Source organism: Stegodyphus dumicola, chromosome 12 (genome assembly GCF_044657685.1).
Source record: "Stegodyphus dumicola isolate Sdum_Otavi_A_Nest chromosome 12, ASM4465768v1".
NCBI classification, from domain to species: domain Eukaryota; kingdom Metazoa; phylum Arthropoda; class Arachnida; order Araneae; family Eresidae; genus Stegodyphus; species Stegodyphus dumicola.
The window spans coordinates 82,112,090-82,132,260 of NC_140779.1; the positions used below are offsets into that span (position 1 = coordinate 82,112,090).

The following is a 20,171-nucleotide window of genomic DNA, read 5'->3' on the forward strand; positions in this document are numbered from 1 at the left end:
TGAGACATATAATGTCGTACATTGGTATAAATAATTTTGTTGGATATTTTGCTATACAATGATTCTAACGTATCACTTCAAATTCAGGTACTTTCCAGAGTTGATTCTGAGGGATATCATAGTTATAAACGCAGACATATAGTTTTCAAATATAAATGCTTCATTTTCAGGGCATACCAGTGCAGTATATTTATTTTTCAATTATACCTATTGCCACAACGAAAACTGAAAAATTAGTAAAACACTTTCCTTATGTATGGAATATGTTAAGATTTGTCATTAGATTAATAAATCTTTTTCTGAAATTTAGTGCTTTAATTTCTCATTTCGTTCTAGAGAACTAACTAACACTGAAATATAAAAGCTATTATTTGTAAATTAAATTCAAATAAGATTTGTAGCATGAAGGTTTAATGCTTAATAAGGTTGATATTTCCTAATGTAAACGTTAATATATTTAAACAGATTGCGCCATTGCATATTTAGTCGGAACTAATAACATTAGACTATTCATATGTAATTTTACATTTATTTACTGAAATTAAAAAAAAGTAGCGTATATGTTTTAGCAATTGACAGTGACCAAAATTTTTTAAAAATTTAATTAAAAAAATACAGTTCTCTTTACAGATAAATAGAGGAACAAATAAATAAGAAAATAGAAAAATAAATGAGAAAATAGAAAATAAATAAGAAAAAATAAGAAAATAGAGTAATAATCTCTTTACAGGCAAATGGGCAAATCTGTTACTATTGCAAGCAAAACATTTGTGCTTCTGAGTAGATAAAACCTCATTTTCTGAATATTATTTATAATTCGAAACCACATAAATGCAATTATTATAGTTTTTAAATTTAACATTGGGTAAATGCAGTCGATTTAAACTTAAATCTGGTACCGTAGGTTTAAGTTGTAAGGATTATGTTAATTTTATTAACAGTTAAATTTTAAGTTCTTTTCCTGTCAATTTCTTAACTTCAACTTACTGCTTCCGGCCAGAACGTAGTTTTAGAATCACTCTGAATACATTATGAGGAAGAGCGGTATTTAACCGCGAAGTTCTACTTGCTGAGTTAGAGAGAATCAGAGTTTCTGATTTGCGCGCGTCTGCTTTTTGGCTACTTTCTCTCAAAGCTGTTATTACGCTCGGCCGTACTCAGGCCCTTAATAGATTCGCAGTCATCTCGTGTTTAAAGGGCCAACTGCATTAACACTTTGATAGCTCTTTAGTTAAAATTTGTTTTAGTTTACTTCTTAGCCTCTTAAGTTCAAGCCCAAATGTCGGCTTTTATTGTACACTCCAAGACGGAGTTCTGTTAAATCTTATTTAAATAATAAAGGGTTAGTTACCCTTCCATCTTGTTCTTTCTTGTCACACGAACTTAAGCGATTATTCGCTTAGCAGTTCTTAAGATTTCTCACGTTCATATGTAAATTAGCTCTTACAAAATGAGGAACTCTACAAAGTTGCAACATGAATTATAATACATACCATCCAAAATGCTTGCTCAGCTTTTTCTGTCATCCCGAGACTGTTGTACGCTCGTCCGACATTTAAATGAGAACCCAAATCGTCAGGCTGGACTCTGTAACGAAATGAAATTATTATTTTTTAGTTAAATCTAATATATTGTTATGAAATGTACAGGCGCGGTAGGATGGCTTCCCCGCAAAGCATTTTTAGGGTTGCCATAAAATGGTAAGGGAAGGCAGGGTTGCTGCATTTGGCGAGAAATAGCCCATTTGGCGAAAAAATTGGCGATATACCATGGACGGATGAAGAACCTTCTGGAACGAATTCTTACCGGTTTAGCCCAGAATGTTCTCGAACACAAGCCGAAAGCTATATAAACCCTGCTGGTCCGCAATCAGTTAGTGTGTGTGCCTCGTCGAGAGGGCGAGTAGAGAGTCTTTTAGTGCATCGTCGAGTTTTGTCTTAGACTGTGCTGAGTCGAGAGCTATACTCTTATTCTGTGTATCGTCGAGTGTTATCTTGTGTATGGTCGAGTGTATCGCGTGGAGAGTCTTGAGAGTACGTGGAGTTCCGAGAACGACCAAGCCGAGTTGGGAGCTGTACTCGGGTGCTTTGCGGTGAAGCTGTTATTGCCTGTCTCCCCCGTTATTGCCTGACAGTGTGAAGGCTGTGTCGCTGAACGTGTCAGCTTGTTTATAACAGTTCGACGACTGTAAAAGTGATTTTGGAGCTATCTGATTAATACTGTTAAATAAAAGTGTGTTTCGATACTTCATCAAGTGTCGTCGTTATTCACTCCAAATCTACGAACCCCGTACGAATTGGTGTCAGAAGAAGTAACGCAATAATATTTAATTTATAGATGTACACATTTTAAATGGCATATCCCTAATGGTAAGAATTTCTAAGCTATATTCTCTAGAGTCTGGGCATTCAGTGAGATAAAATAATGGTTACAGCAAAATAATATAGATTAAGATTAATTTGCTTGCTACGTGATTCAATTATTGGAGTTAAACGTATATGTAGCGAATGCCACAATATTGTGGATGATTACGTTTGCTGAACACTTGTATACTAAACATATACACTTACGTATTTTATATATTACCTTTTAATGGTAATTTATGAATTGTGCTCTTGTCTACGAAATACAGCAGACTTTATGAAGCTTTGCTTAGCGTTTCTTTGAACGATCGAAATGATTCAGAAAAGTTCACAATTTTTAAAACCTTTCCCATCTGCGATTTTATCTGTTCATGAAAACTCATAAAACTGACAATCCGCTTTCCCAGGAAAAGACGAATAAATGGCTGTAACTCGTTGAATTTTATCAGATTGGGGGGAAAAATGCTCTAATCGAAATATTTCTTTTAAAAAAAGGGCTTATCGTAGATCTAGGCCTAAGAGCTGATTCTTACGAGCAACATCTTTAAAAAAATGTCTCGCCGTACATCCAATTCTAAAACATTACTTCTATGCTCAACACTTCTATAAAACATTTAAGAGGTTTATTTATGTTAGTTAACCAGTTATTTTATGTTCTGAATCTGCACCGTCACATCTCTTTTTTCATTTTCCCGCCAGAATGCAGATTGGCTCGCCCGTAATTAAGTGACGTTTTGAAGTTGTTTAGACAGAGCGTGTTCTGTCTGCTGAAGGCCACATTACTAGTTTGCTCTTCTAAAGTAAGTTCCTGTCTTTTGTGTTGCTTGATTCTTGCCAATGGTACTTTCATGCCGGCGTAATTTTAGGAGCAACTTTCGCATTTAAATGATTCTGCGTAGCCTTGGGATAATCGATATTTAGATTTAGCTTTAAATTTAAAGTCCTACTTTGAATTGACTTTAAATTGAATATGTACAATGACATTTGATTAGAAGATCTGAACAAGTTATTATGAATTTGATGCTTATTGGCCAATATAATAGGGCGGTTTTATTTACTTATGTGTCCACCAGCGGCCGAGCGGTAAAGTCCCAGAACACTGGTAGTTTGGTCTGGGGTTCGAATCTCGGCGAACGGGCTGGTGCATGGGTGTTTTCGTGGTTTTCCCAAAGTGTATACAAGCCAGTTTCCCTTAGAAAGACCTCCACGAAGGCATCCCTCCCCTTAGGCAGATAGCCTTCATGTCTTTTCCGTAATGAACTAAATATGTAAATGAAAGAGAAAAGAATATGCACGTGATTTCTGGTAAAAAATCCTTTTCAATTTAAAAGTAATGGAACAGAGCAAGGAAATTTCCAGTTTACTGCGTATTGATTTCCTAATGTGCTGCGCTAAAAATATTTAAGAGGTTCATTACATTGTACAAAAAGTGAAAGGGTTCAGTGACTAAATTTAATTGGAATTTGCTGCTGCTTAGTATTGATTTCATCAGTCCTACTTTTTAGCGCTGGAATTAAATACGAACTCAGTCTTGCATCTACGCCCTTTTTCTTTCTACCAATTTTTGACTCGCTTAAGGAAATTGAAATGCTGTTTTCCCCAAAATAGCGAAAAAGAAACTAATCTATCTTGAATACTTTTAATCATTTTTTGTAGGTTCTCTACTGATGCATGCAGCTAGGTAAGTTCTTTAATACGTTGTAGAAGCTGCCCAACTGGGAGAGTGGTTAGCGACTCTCACTATCATATGGAAGGAAGCCCGCGTTTAAATCTCGGAGAAGGTTCTAACGTATAGATATGTTTGTAAACGTATAGCGTTTGTGCGGCATGATGGCTCTAAATATGCATCGAGCCGAAAGTCTCTCGAGAGACTGGTGGTAGAGGAAGAGACTAGTGGAGTGGAGACCTTCGGACTCCGGGATTCTCTTACTCAGTAGTACTGTTACTTGTGCCTTTGCTTTGATTTCTGACAAGCGAGTTAAGTCACAGCAACATATCTTGTAGATTAGTTTCGTTTTGTTTATTAATAATGAAAGTTGAGGAAAATTGTATAAATATGAAGCTTAATATTTTATATGGTCCTCTAGATCAAAGAAGCAAATATGTAAAATGTTCATTATGCTATAACAAATTAAATACAAAAATTTCTCTAGCTTTAAGTGCAAAATTTGCTGAAATGTTCAGAAACGAATTTACCAAATTAGATCTTTCCACATACTTATTGTTAATCAGTTTTGAACCTATTTTCGTCAAATTTAGGGATACATTATAAAAAACGGGCAGCTTATATTGAACAGTGACTTAAAAGCAATCGATATTGACATTTTAGCTGCTCCTTTAAAGCACATAATTAGCAATATATTTAGAAATTTTATAAATATTTCACTCTAATCTAGAAAATGTTTTGATAGAAATATGTAACCTAATTTGGAAAAATTCTGCAGATGCAAATGCACAACAATATTTAAAGAAAGAATGTAGCAATTTATTCGAACATGCTGTATAGCACAAGAATGACGAAAGCTTTCGGAAAATGCTCTACTCCCCGAAAAGAATAAGGGATTGGAACAGACATATAGAAAAAGATGGCTAGACACTTTTGATTGATGAATAGCCGAATGCTAATAAATAACAAATGTTTTCATCTTTTTCCATTAAACGATCAAAAGATATTTATTCCCTTTGTGTAGAGAAAGGAAATCTAGCCCACTAATTGTGCCATCATAAAGAATTTTCATCTCAAAAAGCCAAGTGATTGGAAGTCCTACGTGAAATACATAATTAAAAGACTACATATTCACTTCTAAGATTTTAATATTATTATTAATTAAAGGACTTAATACTACTATCGACTTAATGAAATAAATAATGGCATACGCAATATTTATTCGAAACTAAGACTCACTCAAATGCAAGATCCTCAGCCCCCCAAATTAAATTTTAGTATACATTTTAAGAAATAAAAATGTAAGTAAATATTTCCAAGGGAACATGTGTCTGATTAGGTTTCATTTACTTTTGTTTACAATAAAAAACAAGCTAGTTAATTAAATTCAATATTTTACTGTGATATAGGCAAAAAATAGGAAAAATTAACAATACATTATTACCCACCTGCTTTGAGGCATAGTGCTTAACATAGTGCTTAACATCGATCAACTAGATGTGGCGTTTCCAATTTGTGATATTTATGATGTTTATATATTCAGTGTTTGCCTGTGTGGCTATGTATTTCTTAAACAGTGCAAGTATTCTATATAGTATTGTAAATTAAATTCCTGCCTCTGATTCTGCAATTTCACTTATTAAAGTACCCATTTATTAGACCCTGTCAAATTTTAGAACAAAATACAGCAAAAAAAGGGTGGGTATTATTTTCGAGTAAAATATGGTGAGATGACTTGATGACCACGCATGCGCATTTTAACCGAACGGCGTGCATCGCCCCTCTCTCACGTGACATAGAATAGAATAGAAGAGAATGTGATAGTAAACTATTTCCTTTATTAAATATCATGTTTTTCTCACTTCAAGCATAAAATTCAATTCAACAGCAATATCTCAAAATAATTTTAAACCGAGCATATCTTTAGAATTTCCGATACAAAGTCTCGCGCGCTGCAGAAAATAAATTTTGTTTTCTACAGTGTTACCATTTCTCGCTTTGAAATCGTTGAGTTTGTTAATCAAAAATTCTTTAATGTCTGACAAAATATGAAACAGGTAATAAACTAAATTCCAAATTAGGGCTTCCAGATGCCCATATTCGGTGTAGGATTACGCTAATCAAAATTTGACGTCTCCAGGTACCGTTGTTTTATCACAATGCGAGAAACATACATACATTTATGCAGATTCTTCATTATTTAATTTCTTTAAACAGAATACAGAGCTGCAATATTTGGTGCAATCAGTCTTGAAAAGTGAAGCACGCAGAAAGTGAATCGACGCAAAATGCCAAAACAAAATTATTAGCTTTTTGGTCTAATAATTATATACTTAATATATATAATTACGTAATATAAATCCAATGTGTGTGTGTATATATTATGTTAATAAATATATATTCAAAACCCACGTCAAGAAGAATGTATGACATATGGTATTTAAAAACTGCAAATTCCTTCATAAATTACATAAATTACTCATAGAACATAATCGAATGGAAGAGAAATAAGCGGGAATTTTTTTTTCTCCGAAAATGATTTGTTTCTCGTGATTGATCACTCTCAAAACTAGTAAGATTCAAAATGTAACCTAAACAAAAGTTGCTTTTTCGCATAATTTAAAAAAATCACAGATCATTCACTGATTTTTTTTCAAGTAACTGTTTCAGTTTTTTGTACAGTAGTACTATATTATGTGATTCTGCTGTATTTATTATTTTTACACTGTATATTTATTATTTTGGTATATACGTATTTGGGATTTAGAATTTAAAATTTTGATGACAATCTCGACGTGTCATAGTACGTTTTATATATTTAACTGTGTTTGACTTGGCTACGTTAATTAATCATTTAAATTAACACGTCCTCTGAAATTCTTTGGAGGATATCCTTGAAAACTTCCTTATAATATTATACTAATTTGTGTTTAATGAAACCATTCTGTATGTGTTTTAAATAAATAAATGGATAATGAGAAGAGAAAACCTCTTATGATTAATGATGTTGCACTAATGACCTTGCTCGCTTCACTTTCTCCTTAAAATGCATGCTCATACTTCTGCTTTTATATTACGTATTTCCGAAACATTTATTATTATAAGTTAGTAATTTCTAGCGTCCTTTTTCCTAATAATATATTAAGATGGACAATTTATCCCCCGTTAAAACTAAAACGAGATATTATAGTGAATCTAAATGCTCTTAAGGCTTTTCTAAGAATTTCGGCATGATTGTTACTTATAAACTGGTAATAACAGCAGAACACATAGGTCGTATTTTGATTTAGTAAAGGAAAATGTATTATAAGTGCTCAAAAATGCTTTTTTCATCCTGGACAATGTGGTAGTCAGTGTAAGAGGACAAATTTGTTTGCTGTAGGGTCCGACTTTGAGCTCCGATAAAGTACAGATCTTGCAAATAAAAATTTTTCAATAGAATCCAAAGTGGCATGGGAGAGCTTTTAAAAATCTGTCCAACCGAAAGTCCTTCTGAGAGGTTAGTGGTAGAAGAAGAAAGATACGATACTCTTGAGTTTCTGTAACCCTGAAATCTCTTGGATAAAACTGGGATGGGTTAGATGGATAGCCTCGTCTGCTTTGCCTGCATTAGAATTAGATTTAATCCAATCCTTCTAAAGTTACAGGGAAGTATTAAAAAAAGGTTTTCAACCCAGATGTCTGTACGAGCAGTGCAACACCATAGTATCTAGCATCGATAAACTACTTCTATCGAAAAGGTAAGTTCTTTCAAATAAATCACATCGAATTTAGTCTAATGACGCCAATGATATTGCAAGCAAGGTTTGAAACAATGAAGAAATTCAATAATATCAGCTCCTCAAGGTAACTTACCAAAAAACAGGAAAAGCTGTAGATCTGGTTAATAGAATATCAAGCTCGTGAGAAAATAACGATAAGCTAGAGAATAATAAAAACACAGTAAGAACTAATAGAACGAAGAATGTTAACCGCATCGCTTTTTTTTAAAAAGCCCAAAAGGGATTATTAGTCTCGAAAAGGGATTTTGCGTCGGTTCACTATAAACGACCTATCAATTTTCAAATGTTGCCACCAAATATTATCGCGCTGTAGTATTTTTTAAAGAAATTGAACTATGAGGAATTTGCGAGTATGTATTGTAAAAAAATGCATTGTAAAAAAATGATGGTACCTAAAGCCATCAAATTTTGAATAACATTGTCCTGCACCTGGAAGTCCAAAGTTTGAATTTCGAATTTTTTAATCATCTATTTTAGTATATTTTGTAATACTTTAATAAATTTTTGATTGAATATTTAATTAAAAAACTCAAGGATTTGAAAGAGAATATCAGTGTACGGAATAAAATATTTTTATCTCCAATGTGCCAGACTGTCTATCGTTAACCCTAAAGATATGCTGTTTTTAAATATTTTATGATTTTGCTGTTGAAATGAATGCTATATGGAGCATTAGATTTATTTAATAAATAAAGTTGCACATAAAAGTTAATAATAAAAAGACAAAATAAAATTGTTACCCATTTTACTAAGAAAACTGTATATTAATATAATAAACTGAGAAAAGACTGAAAAATTATAAAAATGTGCGCCGACATTTAAAAATGCATCGGGAATTCTGTTATTGTTGTTGCTAATGATCGCTTGTCTGACCTATAAAAAAGAAAAAAAAAAAAAAGTTAACAGGAAATGAGTGGAGCAGATTGCAAGCTCAGCAACCTTAACAAACCAATTTGGGCGACGTTAAAATCTGAAATTTTCCAGAATTCCTCGCCCCTCCCAAAGAAAGAGGATTAAGAATTCTGTTAATATGCTTCATTTTCATTTACGCGTTTCGTTAAAATCCTAAATTTATTGCAAACTATTGGTTAAAAAGCGTTTAATGTGCATTAAGTTTCTAGTTTCATCATCACATTTTACGACAACATAAAATAATGTCTTAGTTTATTATAGTTCAATAGAAAAAAAATTATACGCTTTTTTTCTCTTTTTAGCGATGGAAATAAAAAGTCATTTCTAATTTTAATGTTCGTAAAATAAAAATGACAAGGTTATGCGTTTATGTTTTGAACCTGTATGAATGAAATTCATTAATTTTTTTCCTAAGCAGAAACGATTTATATGTATTTAGGCAAATAAATATTAATTTCTTTACTTAATTTGGTTGAAAAATGCATGTTTGTTTAAAAAAAATTGAAGATGAATAATTGTCTGTTAAAATAAACTACGATAAGCGAAAAAATAACCTTACCTATTCCTTAAATATATTTGATTTACCGAAAGTGTACAAAATAATTCTGAGTGATTTTTGATTAACTAAATGGGCTGCAGATTCATTTAGCTGCGATATTTCCTATTTTGTTTTTTATGAAATTCAGACGTTATTTTCATCCTAAAAATATCAGAAGAAAGAATATAATCACTCTGAAGACATAATGTAAGGCTATTTTGCTCTCTTGATGATGCAATCTAATCCTCTTTTCCTGAGATTTTGCAGATCAAGTCTAGTCTAGACAGCAAATAAGCCTAGGGTTTATCTTTTCATAACCTGAGCTCCTTCATTGTATTTTCTAGTAGGAAGTTTCGTAATAAAGCACCATCATCAGCTGAAACCTCGCCGATGACAAATCTGGATTTCATCATATTCTTTTATGCATCTTAAAGCATTCACAATTATTGCATCCGTCGATGATGTTGCGTAAAACATCTGCATGTTTCAAGGGCATCGTCTGCAGCTGAAGTAACTGAAAAGAAGGATGGCATTCCGAGCGAAATTAAAGAGCCTTGAGTTCCATATGGAAATCAGAATTACGAAAAGAAAGTTATGATTCATTCTTTCCTTATACTTGGTCATTTGAAAATGACGGCAGAGATATTTCATGAATCTTTCAATGAATGATACCCGAAAGCCAAGTCTGAGCTGAAAACAATTGTGTGTGTTCTGACGTGTGGCAGATATATTATGCACCTGCCCTATATCCTGATGAATACTCTGTCTGAGTATTTCTGAAGTTTATGCGTGGCAGACATGCTAATTATGCAAAAATAGATATAACTTTGGCAATCCTTTTGGAGCACTGTCTGTCACCAAATTGCCTCGATTTTACGCGTTTATTATCATATACTTCATCTGTGATAAGTTTATATAGGCTGCTTCAAAAACAATGCACGATTAAATATTAGTTAGTTGAAAGTTAGTAAAGAGAAAATTGCGTAAGATTTCATTTCAAGAAATGGGTGAAATAAGTTTAAGTTTCAAACTACAATAATTTTGATTAATGAACTCAAATGAATGATTAATGAAGTTTTAATGGGTCCTAAATCAATTACTTTAAATTTTTAATATGTCCGATCTATTTGCGCTTTTATATGCACAATTTAAACTCCCTCCAGAAGATGTAAATTAGTTGCTGCTGAGATGAAGTTAATAATGAACAAAAATAATCTTGTGTTTTAATTAGATTATATTACTGTGTGATTCATATTTACCAATCTCATTAAAGCAAAGATAGCCACAAAGGTTTGGAACCGTAAGTAAATGTGTGTTTGTTTTTAAAGTTTTTGATTTTATAGTGGTAATTAATAGGTAGGCGTAAATTCAGCTTTCTAGCTAGCTATGGTTAACAAAAGATTTCGGGCGCTTTATATACTTTATATTACATCTCAGGTGCTTGTACACTGTATATGCAGCGATTTTATTTTCAATTCCTTTTGAGCTGGCAGGAAGAGTTACTCAGTTATGTGATCGTATTTTATATTCCTAAGTACTGAATTAATAAATTTTAGTTGACCTTCAATTCAATTCAATTTTAAATTACTTTGCGATAAATTAGTCGATTACACAGCCTTAATAACAGGCTGTTAGATTAGCTACACAATTTCAGTTATGAAATTACAGCATTGTGGGTATTGATGGGAAAACTAAATCGAAACTAAAAAGCCAGATCATCTCATAATTTAAATAAATGCTTGTTTTGGTCTTAAAAGAAACAATATATTTATTTTTATAATTTCCATACTTATTTGCAACATATTACTTTTTGTTTTGACATAAAAATAACGTAGCAAGCTTTTTAAGGAATAAGTCAACACTTATCATAAAACACTGCAAGGAACAACTTTTTTAACTCAACTTGTTTTTGTTACACAGCGAATCTTAATAACTATGCAAAAACATTACATCATGTTGCCAATTAGAAAATCTTAATAATTATATAAAAGCAGTAAATTATGTTCCACTACAGCATAACAATTTTTAGCAAAAACATATGGAACTTAAGTATTTATACAGGCCTCTGAAATGAAATTTCTTTTTTATTAGCCTAAATAGCATTAGCCCAGCAGGGTTATTAGTCTCGAAACGGCGGTTGCCTCGGTTCACTATAAATGACGTATTACTTTTCAAATTGTTGCCACCAATTATTATCGCCCTGTATTACATTTAAAGAAACTAAATAATGAAGAATTTGCCTGAATGCATGTATATATCTCTTACTGTGAAAAAACAACGGTACCTAGAGCCATAAAATTTTGAATAACATAGTTCTCCACCGAATATGATCATCTCGAAGCCCGGATATGGAATTTCGAATTAATTTTACTGTCTACTTCATATTTTGTAAAAATTTAACGAATTTCGATTAAAAAATTCAACAACTTCAAAGCGAGCAGTGGATATAGGAAATTTTAAATATATATATAGGAATTTTAAATATATATAGGATATAGGAAATTTTAAATATTTTTAGCCTAAAGTAGCGTTAACCCAAATCCTTTCAAAACGTATACGTGTCTGTAAATAAAAAAATAAACGCTCGTTTGGCCGTAATATATAAAATCTGAAAGATCTCAGTTTTTTTTTTTTTTTTTTTTTTTTAATTTTGCTACATTTGCTTTTTAAATTTGTAACTGTGAAAAACATTGTTAAATAATGTGACTCAAATAATTTTCATTTAGCGAAAAAGATAAACAAATATTCGAGGAAAGGGGTCGTTTCATTTGTTAAAAAATTTCGAATTTTGCCGTTATAAAGGTCAGTTTGGAAAACAAGTTTATTATTTTTGCCTTTTTTTAATAAATGGGGTACATAATATATATATTTTATTAGATGTATTTTTATAAGGCTCGTATATAAAGTTAAGCTGTGCATAGTTGTTACCTAAAAAAGGTAACTGCTATCCAAAATTATCGGAACCTGGAAAGTTGCATTATTTGATCCACCTTTTCAACTGGAAGCATAGATCTACGATGGGAAATCGTCTCATAATTTAATTCGCTTTAGTTTTCAGTCTGAAGATTTATTTTACCCACATATATCAAATTGACAAAGAACAATAATAAAATCAGCCAGCGAAACCAACATTCTAGAGATTCTGAATAATTTCAAAAATCACTCGATATTTTTATCATTTTAGCTTTGCCATAATTCTTGTAGAGATTCCGTTAATTCACATAATTCTTAATTACAGGCGTTTATCAAAACTGTATTAAGTGCTTTAAGTAATCTGCTACTCGCAAAAAATCGTATATTAATCGTTATGGTTAAAACGTTGGTGGTTATATTTAAAGAAATGAATTCGCTATTTAGAGAAATTTAACGCTATATGTGTTCTTATGTAATTTTGCTTAATAGATGATATAATTTGTTGGTTTTCTTCATGGAAATAGGATAGTTTTATCTTCTATATTTTATTTTCGTTAAGTTAAAAAAATAATCTATATAAACGTCATATAATTCATCAAGATAAAAAAAAATTATCTAGATAACCGTCATATGTTTCATCAACATAAAACAAAATTCATCTATTTAAATACCACATTTTTCGACAATATAAAACAAAATTTATCTAGATAACCATCATATTTTTCTTCAAGGTAAGATCCTTCTTATCTATTATACATTAGATTCTATACAGATAGTTCAATTTTGTATTGATGAAGAACCCAAAATGAAATTAATAATTTTACGCAAATTTAAAATTATCCTGGTTTCTACTGAAGTTGTTTTATATGTAAACAAATATGCATGATGATTAAATAAAAAAACTGCTCTTGAATGTTGCTTTGCTTCAGAAACATTCAATTTTTTTACAGTAATGTTGCTTTGCTTTAGAAACGTCCAGTTTTTTCACGTTGGTATAACCTAACCAACGTGAACTAAATGTTAAATTATTTTAAAATTAATTTAATCAATTAATAATCAATTATTTAATCACATTATTTAATTACAATTATTTCAAGTTATAAATCATCTGAATAATTTAAAAAAAGTAGCACTAAGCCTAAAAATAATCATAAACGTAGTTTTTTGAAAAGTTTTTTTTTCAATGGATAAATAAAATTACTTTTGGGCTTTTTCAAAAAACATATTAATGACCCTAGACTTATACTAAATTTATGCGTCTAAGTTTAGCTTAAGTAGCATTTGCCTTTTTCAATGCATTTCAAATAAATACGTCTTTTGTAAGATATGATTTCAATATTAAATTTATTTTAATATATTGTTAAAATAAAGTGTTACATGAGAGTAATATTTAATTTGATCTTAACGTAACAAATATTTTTTCATTTAGGCTTTATTTGAAGAAAAATGTATTAGAATATGTGTAATAACACTGAATGTCCTAAATTTATTCTGGAGTTCCTATTTCAAAATACCAACATTTCGCAGGAAAAAATCACCATCCATAGGTGAAATATCAAATACATTCTGGCTTTAACTGCGTTCTGAGGGGTGAGGCAAACCCTAAGAATGTTTACTTCTGAATTAATGAATATTTCTAAAAGACATGATTTAAAATGCTTATAAATTTTTCAGCTTTAAAAGTTAGTGAGTTTGCAGAATGCTCATATATTTTCTGTATGATTTACATGACATCGTGGTAATGAGTGTGCACGAAAATTTATAAATTAATATTAAAAACCGATAAATATTTAGCGTATAGTTAAAAATTATTTTACATATTTCATTTTGTTCTTATCTAATTTGAATCTGACGATTCAGATTTTAAAAGGATAAAGTAACTGAATTTTGTTTTCCGTCGTTAATTATATTTTACTCTTTGACTTCCCATGTCTTCAGTTTAGAAATATCACTTTTTAGTGCTATTTTAGCGGAAATTACATCATATTCTAACAATGCAATTAGTATTTCATATGAGTTTGTCTATTTCTTACATTTAAATCAAGATAAGTTAAACATGATTTGATGTTTAAGCATTCTATGATCCTCCCTCCATGCAGCATTTTTAAAATGCTGCCTAAAAACATTTTTGTAAAATTATTGCATATTTGTTGATGTTAAGATGATTAATGAATCTAGTTTTTTGTTAAAATTAATAACCGATATTAAACGTTCTTTTTGTCATTAGAATAACAGATAAGACATCAAGATATATGATAACAAGTAACCAAAAACGTATAGTGATTTTAAGCATAACTAATTAGTTTCATTCATACACAGCAGATGGCAGCACTACATGATCATATTTAAAGATAACTAATAGATCTGTTTCCAATCCTAAAAATCAAAAACTGCTTTTTAATTTCTTTTCTTTTCTCCTTATTTCTCCTCTCTTTTCTTGTTTTTAAAATTCGGTTTCAAAAAAATGAAATTTTTAAATAAGCGGATATAGGAATTGAATGAGAGACTGAATTTGAAAATTGTGTACTTTTTCTGGAATGCTTAATGGCTTCTATTTAATGTATTACAGAACAATAATATCTTTCTGTAGATTTTTTCTTCTTTTTATAAAATTATTGCAGAATGTCACTTAATGCCAATACATAATAAATTTTATAAGCAGTTAAAAGGAATAAATAAACAAGTATAATAAGTTATTGCATATTGCAACTGGCTCTTGAGCTTTGGTTTTTTCTTTTTCCTTTCTCTCTTTTTCTTCCTCTGCTCGTTTTCAGTTATTTTTCTTTCCATCTGGGAGCTGATTCTAACACAATGAAAAAATATTTTGATCTTAAAAAAAATCTTGGGTAACATTTCTTCTATCTTAAAAGATAATTTTACATCCCATTTCAAAAAGAGAAAGTCAAAGGTTTGGTACTCATTACTGCGAAGTGTATGAGGGTTTTTGATTAGGATGTAAGGAAAAAGGTGACCTCGTCGAGGAATTCCTAAGGAAAACTGGGTCACGTTTACACTACACTCAGGAAAACACAAAAACACTCCTTTTATGGCCCTTTCGTCTGGCTCTGAGCTCTGGTCGAAATACTATAGCATCTAGTGGTTTTATTCTTTCGATCATTGACGGGACTGTATTAAAAGAAGACTTTTTTGATTATAATAGTGATATTCTATCTTCTACACGATCAAGGCCTTACTTAATCCAACCATATCTGGAGACCCACCTGTCTTAGCTGGAGATCAACTCTTTAATCTAACCTGTATGAATTTTATTATTGTATATTTTTATTTTTTCAATTTCTTATTTTAATTATTATGATTTGATAATAAAACACAGTACATTCACCTTACAATAGGGTCACATCTTAATTTACATTGGTAAGAAAAAAAAACTGGGAGTCGAAAATGTGTCCGGTGAATTTAGCCAAGAAAACATCATAGCTTAATCTATAGCTTTCTTTACATTGTCTCTGGACTTGCAGGGAACTAGGGCTTTCAATAACTTACAGTTCAGCAAAAATTGTTGAACACGAACCGTTATGATGAAATATTCAGTAACTCTTGGAGTTTCTCAAGAACTGTGTGGAAAGTGAAAAGTGGGCGTGCTCAGTTACTCACCATTAATATAAGCAGCTGAAAACGCATTATACATAGGGGCTGTTTGAAGTATTGAGCTTAAACTAATTGCTAGAAAGACGAAGAAGCTGCGGCAAAGCAATCATTAAGTTTACTTTCTTCTATAGAGACTCAAAATAGAGGAAGGCATTGACACTTATTGATGGTTTAGACGCGTAATGTTTCTCAAGAAGATTTGGATTATCCAATTACCGCAAAGCACACAAGACCTGTCCATCTAATTTCCAACTTAATTTTGACTGAGAGCACCCTGGGGGATGCCATTGCATTGTTTAGTGCTGCTCTTTCCTTTTCATCAACCTCTTAACTTACTGAGGAAGTTATGATGTTTAGCTCATTTGTTTCTTTATGTAGTTCTTTAAAGCAAACAGAAGCGGCCTGTATGTCACTGTACAAATGGAATTAAGATTTCTACAGAAAGCGTAGCTTTTTCTCATTGTTATAAAATTGACACATCTTAAGATGAATCATTTAAAATTAAATTTTGATATTATTCAGAATAATATATTATATAGCCACAAAATATTGCCTTTATTTGCGTTAGAAATATTACCTACAAGTAACTTTGTTGGCGGGTTACTTAGGTGGCGGGTTACTATTGTACGAAATACTGGTTTAAGTTTCGTAATACTTGTATTTCTTCTGACATTTACTATAATTAACGATTTCATATTAAGTGGAGTAAAAGAAACTAATTAATAATTTATATACAAGTAACCAGACAGATTTGTGACGTCTTTTTTATTTTGTGATTTCTTTTAAAATTACCATGATGTGGAAACTTCTCAAGTTTAGAAGAAACTATATTCTTTCTTTCAAATTTTGATCTTTTCTTTGCTAACGATATGGAATACGAGGTATTACGTCTAGTGCATAAGTGAAGTACACACATAAATGCATTTTGCTTGCTACAGAGAAATCTATAATGAAAAATAGAAATCGATAGTACGATAAAAACTTGATATATTTTCGAAGAATACTATGTTTGCCTATACCTTTTCACAAGCCGCTCAGAAGGTATAGAGGCTAGGAGAGCCTACTGCGGCACCGAAGTGCCCGGTTCGAATTCCGGAGAAGGTATGGATGTTTGTAAATGTATAGGGTCTTTTGGACATGGGAGCGTTCTAAATTATATGGCAAGCCGAAAGTCCTCTCGTGCGGATTGGTGGTAGGGGAGAGGGGTGGGAGACCCTCGGAAGACCCCTTGTGGTGCTTTTCCTCAAAATTGGGATGAAAGAAGTCCAACCTCCTTGGGACTCTGGGAACCATTCTTCCATGACATTCATGGACAAGACAACAACAACATTTCTTGAGAAATTTCGGTGTCTCAGTGTTTTCCATAGTCCAGTAAGTTGGCGCATAACCTTGGAGTTGTTCATTTTTTAGTAGGGACTAGCAGGTTAGGAATGCTAAAAGCAGATGATAATTGGCGACCGTACTTTTCGCCAAGCTATTCTTTTGACGACATCTGTTTTACTATTTACTAATAATTATAACGTTATCATTAATTTCAAACTATAATTTCTAACCAAAAATCGATATAACAGTGCCAAATTAGAAAACCGCTATGGTTATGTTACCACAGGAATATTAACCTCTCACCGTATCTGAAGAATGGAATCGTCTAAAGCCGCGTTACTAAAACGCCTTCTTCTCAAAGCAAAACTATTACATCAGTTGGTCTGGAGCTCATGAGAACAGAGATAAAATTATGACTTTAATATCCTGTCCTCAATGCCCTGCGATTGCAAGCCCGAAGCAAGGATGTGGTTTCGATTCCTGTTAAGACTTCTTTATATGCGTATATCCTTGCCCTCCTCCTCAAGAAGGCAAACTCGTTCACCTGTAGTACTCTATGTGCAATATTGTCTATGAGACAACTAAATAACCTAAGGTTTCGCCTATAAGCGAGGAATGCTTTCGAGCACGTTCTACAGTTGGACAAAATTGAAGGGAAAATTTCCTGCCCAATTAGAATGTAATTTAAGTTCAATGCATTAAACATTCTATAAACAGCGTATGATGGATTACTGCTTTTATTAATGGAGAATGCAGATTAAAATGTTTTGTTCTTGTCTTTCGGTAAATTACTCAAAAAATTAAAAAAATACTGCAAAACAGATATTTGGCTTGAATGATTTCTTTAGTTGTACGTCTAAGATTTAAGAGCCCTCTAGGCAAACTTACAATGTTTGCAAAATTAAGTGCATTACAGGCAGTTTCAAGTTATGACAGTCTGAATTTATGATGAATTTGCAGAGAAAATAATACCATCGTAAATGAAGAAGCATGTATAATATTTACTTAATTATCATTTTATTTCAACTTAAGAGGGAAGTTACCTTTACAGACAGAACAGTTCTAATCTTTCCAATACAACTAGATATTTCTAAAAATAACCGAATTAATTTTCTATCACAAGATATATTGAATCATTTTTGTCCGACTGCAATAAAATTGTCAGTATTGCTGGTTTCATATTTATGCGATTGCTTGTAAAAGAACTGATCTTCTGTTTTTGAAGTTAATTATTTTAAAAGCAAGCAATTTCATACATCATACAGTATAAAAATAAAACAAACTGGAAAGAAGCTGTTTTACAGTAAGTACATTCAACGAGAAGCGTCTTAATGCAAAAATATCTAAAACCGTACTTATTTAAACCATATACTCGTATTTAATTGAAACTATCTGAGATAAAGAAATTTCACAACTACGCTTCTCTATGAAAATTTAAATTCTGTATTAGAAAAGTTTAGAACTTACAGCAGACGGAAACATTGTATTCAAAGTTAATGAAATGATATGAAATAAGCGCAACTTACTTTGTAGCTTCTAAAAACAATTCAAGCGCTTGTAGATGTTTCCCTTTTGACTCCATTACGTGACCTAAGTTATTATAAAGCTTTGCATTGTTGTTTGTAACTTGGAGACCAGACTGGAAAAGGGATTCATCAGTTTGCCTGTAATAATAATAATGATGATAATAAAAACAACAGCAACAAAAGCAATAAAAGTATAACGGATTTATAAACGACATCCATATGAAAAGGACGAAAAAAAGATGTACAACTCTTTATAACCTTCAGGTGCTTACTTCACGAGCCTAATCAGGTTTTTTGATTTCTCCTTTACCAAAGTCTTTCCTTTGCACAAATTATCAGCTCTGGCTTGAGATAATCACCCGATCCGAAGTGGATGCTATGCATGCAAGGGTTTCTTCAGAGGACAAACTACAAGAAGTTGCGAAGGGATTTAATTAAATATGACGGGATATCTGAAGTCAGAGATACAAAGGGGGATATTTTAATAATTCCCAGTAGTATGGCTAAAAAAGTTGCTTGTTAGTTTAGCAGTATAGGAAAGATCATTGCCCTGCAACAGCAATGTCATTTGTACAGATGTGCGATTCGCTGGCGAACTGATTCAAAGTTATTATGATTTGATTATTGTTAGTGAGCTGTGATGCATAAAAAGGGACCTATACAGTTCAGTGAATGAACGGTTCTAATCTGATCTCATAAGAAAGTGGTTTAGCTTACGTCTAGTTCTTTGGTGCCTATGTATAAGAACTGCGATGATACGATGCTGGGGGCCATCTGTTGAGAATATCGTTGAATTGAATATGAGAACTGCTCTTTATTGACATGTATTGCAATTAAGACTTAAGGGCAAGTCAGAGATTTTTCTTCTGTGCTTCTTGAGCTCCCATATTACTACCTTTCCTAATGCGTTTAACACGATATGCTGTTGCTGTAAGTCCGTTTTGGGAGATGGACATACGCATATGAAAACTGTGTGCGAACCAGTTGAGTTGAAACAAGAAGATGCTGTAACATACTTTTTTCAATTGTCACCCTTTTGTTCACCAATCAGCAATGAATAAATTTGGCAGTGGTAGCGCCATCTGTTGAAGGAAATATCGTTAGCCGTCAAGAAAGCTGATTCTGTTCACTGAGTTGAAGCTAGGACTTGTTACATACGAACCCGATGCTTAAACCTTTGAGCCAAAAGTGCTTTTACAAGCTGGCTGCAAGTCAGAATATTTTTCTGTTTCGTGTGTTGGTATAATTCTTTTGCTTAACATCTTTGATCTTTTTGTTTAGATAAACTAACGTGATTTTTTTATCATGAATTATTACAGACTTCCCCCCCTCCTTGCACATGATCAGTTCTACTTCTGCAAACTGAATAATTTTTTTTGGCCTTTCATTTCGCTGATGCCAAATATCAAAATAGTCATTTTTTTTCGCTTCTTTTAGATGGCGACTGCAACACCAAATTTTCACAGTTGTCATGAATTCTCTTTACATGAGCTTGAAGCAATATTATGACATTCTGAGTTGTCGCATGACTATGTTGAC

At 32.0% G+C, this 20,171-nt stretch overlaps 1 protein-coding gene and 1 long non-coding RNA gene across 3 annotated transcripts in view; one reads left to right on the forward strand and one right to left on the reverse strand.

Moving 5' to 3' along the window:
* LOC146993703 (uncharacterized) overlaps nucleotides 1–20,171 on the forward strand; it is a 371,536-nt gene that overhangs the window by 162,846 nt on the left and 188,519 nt on the right. The gene's annotated exons all lie outside the window — the stretch shown is intronic.
* Nucleotides 1–20,171, reverse strand: part of LOC118186875 (protein O-mannosyl-transferase Tmtc3-like) — a 512,127-nt gene that overhangs the window by 28,508 nt on the left and 463,448 nt on the right. For both annotated transcript variants that reach the window (XM_035357048.2, XM_085806651.1), the window contains 2 exons: nucleotides 18,633–18,770; nucleotides 1,494–1,587 (listed from right to left, as the gene is read on the reverse strand). In XM_035357048.2, coding sequence (XP_035212939.2) covers nucleotides 1,494–1,587; nucleotides 18,633–18,770 — 232 coding nt within the window. The remainder of the gene's footprint in view (nucleotides 1–1,493; nucleotides 1,588–18,632; nucleotides 18,771–20,171) is intronic.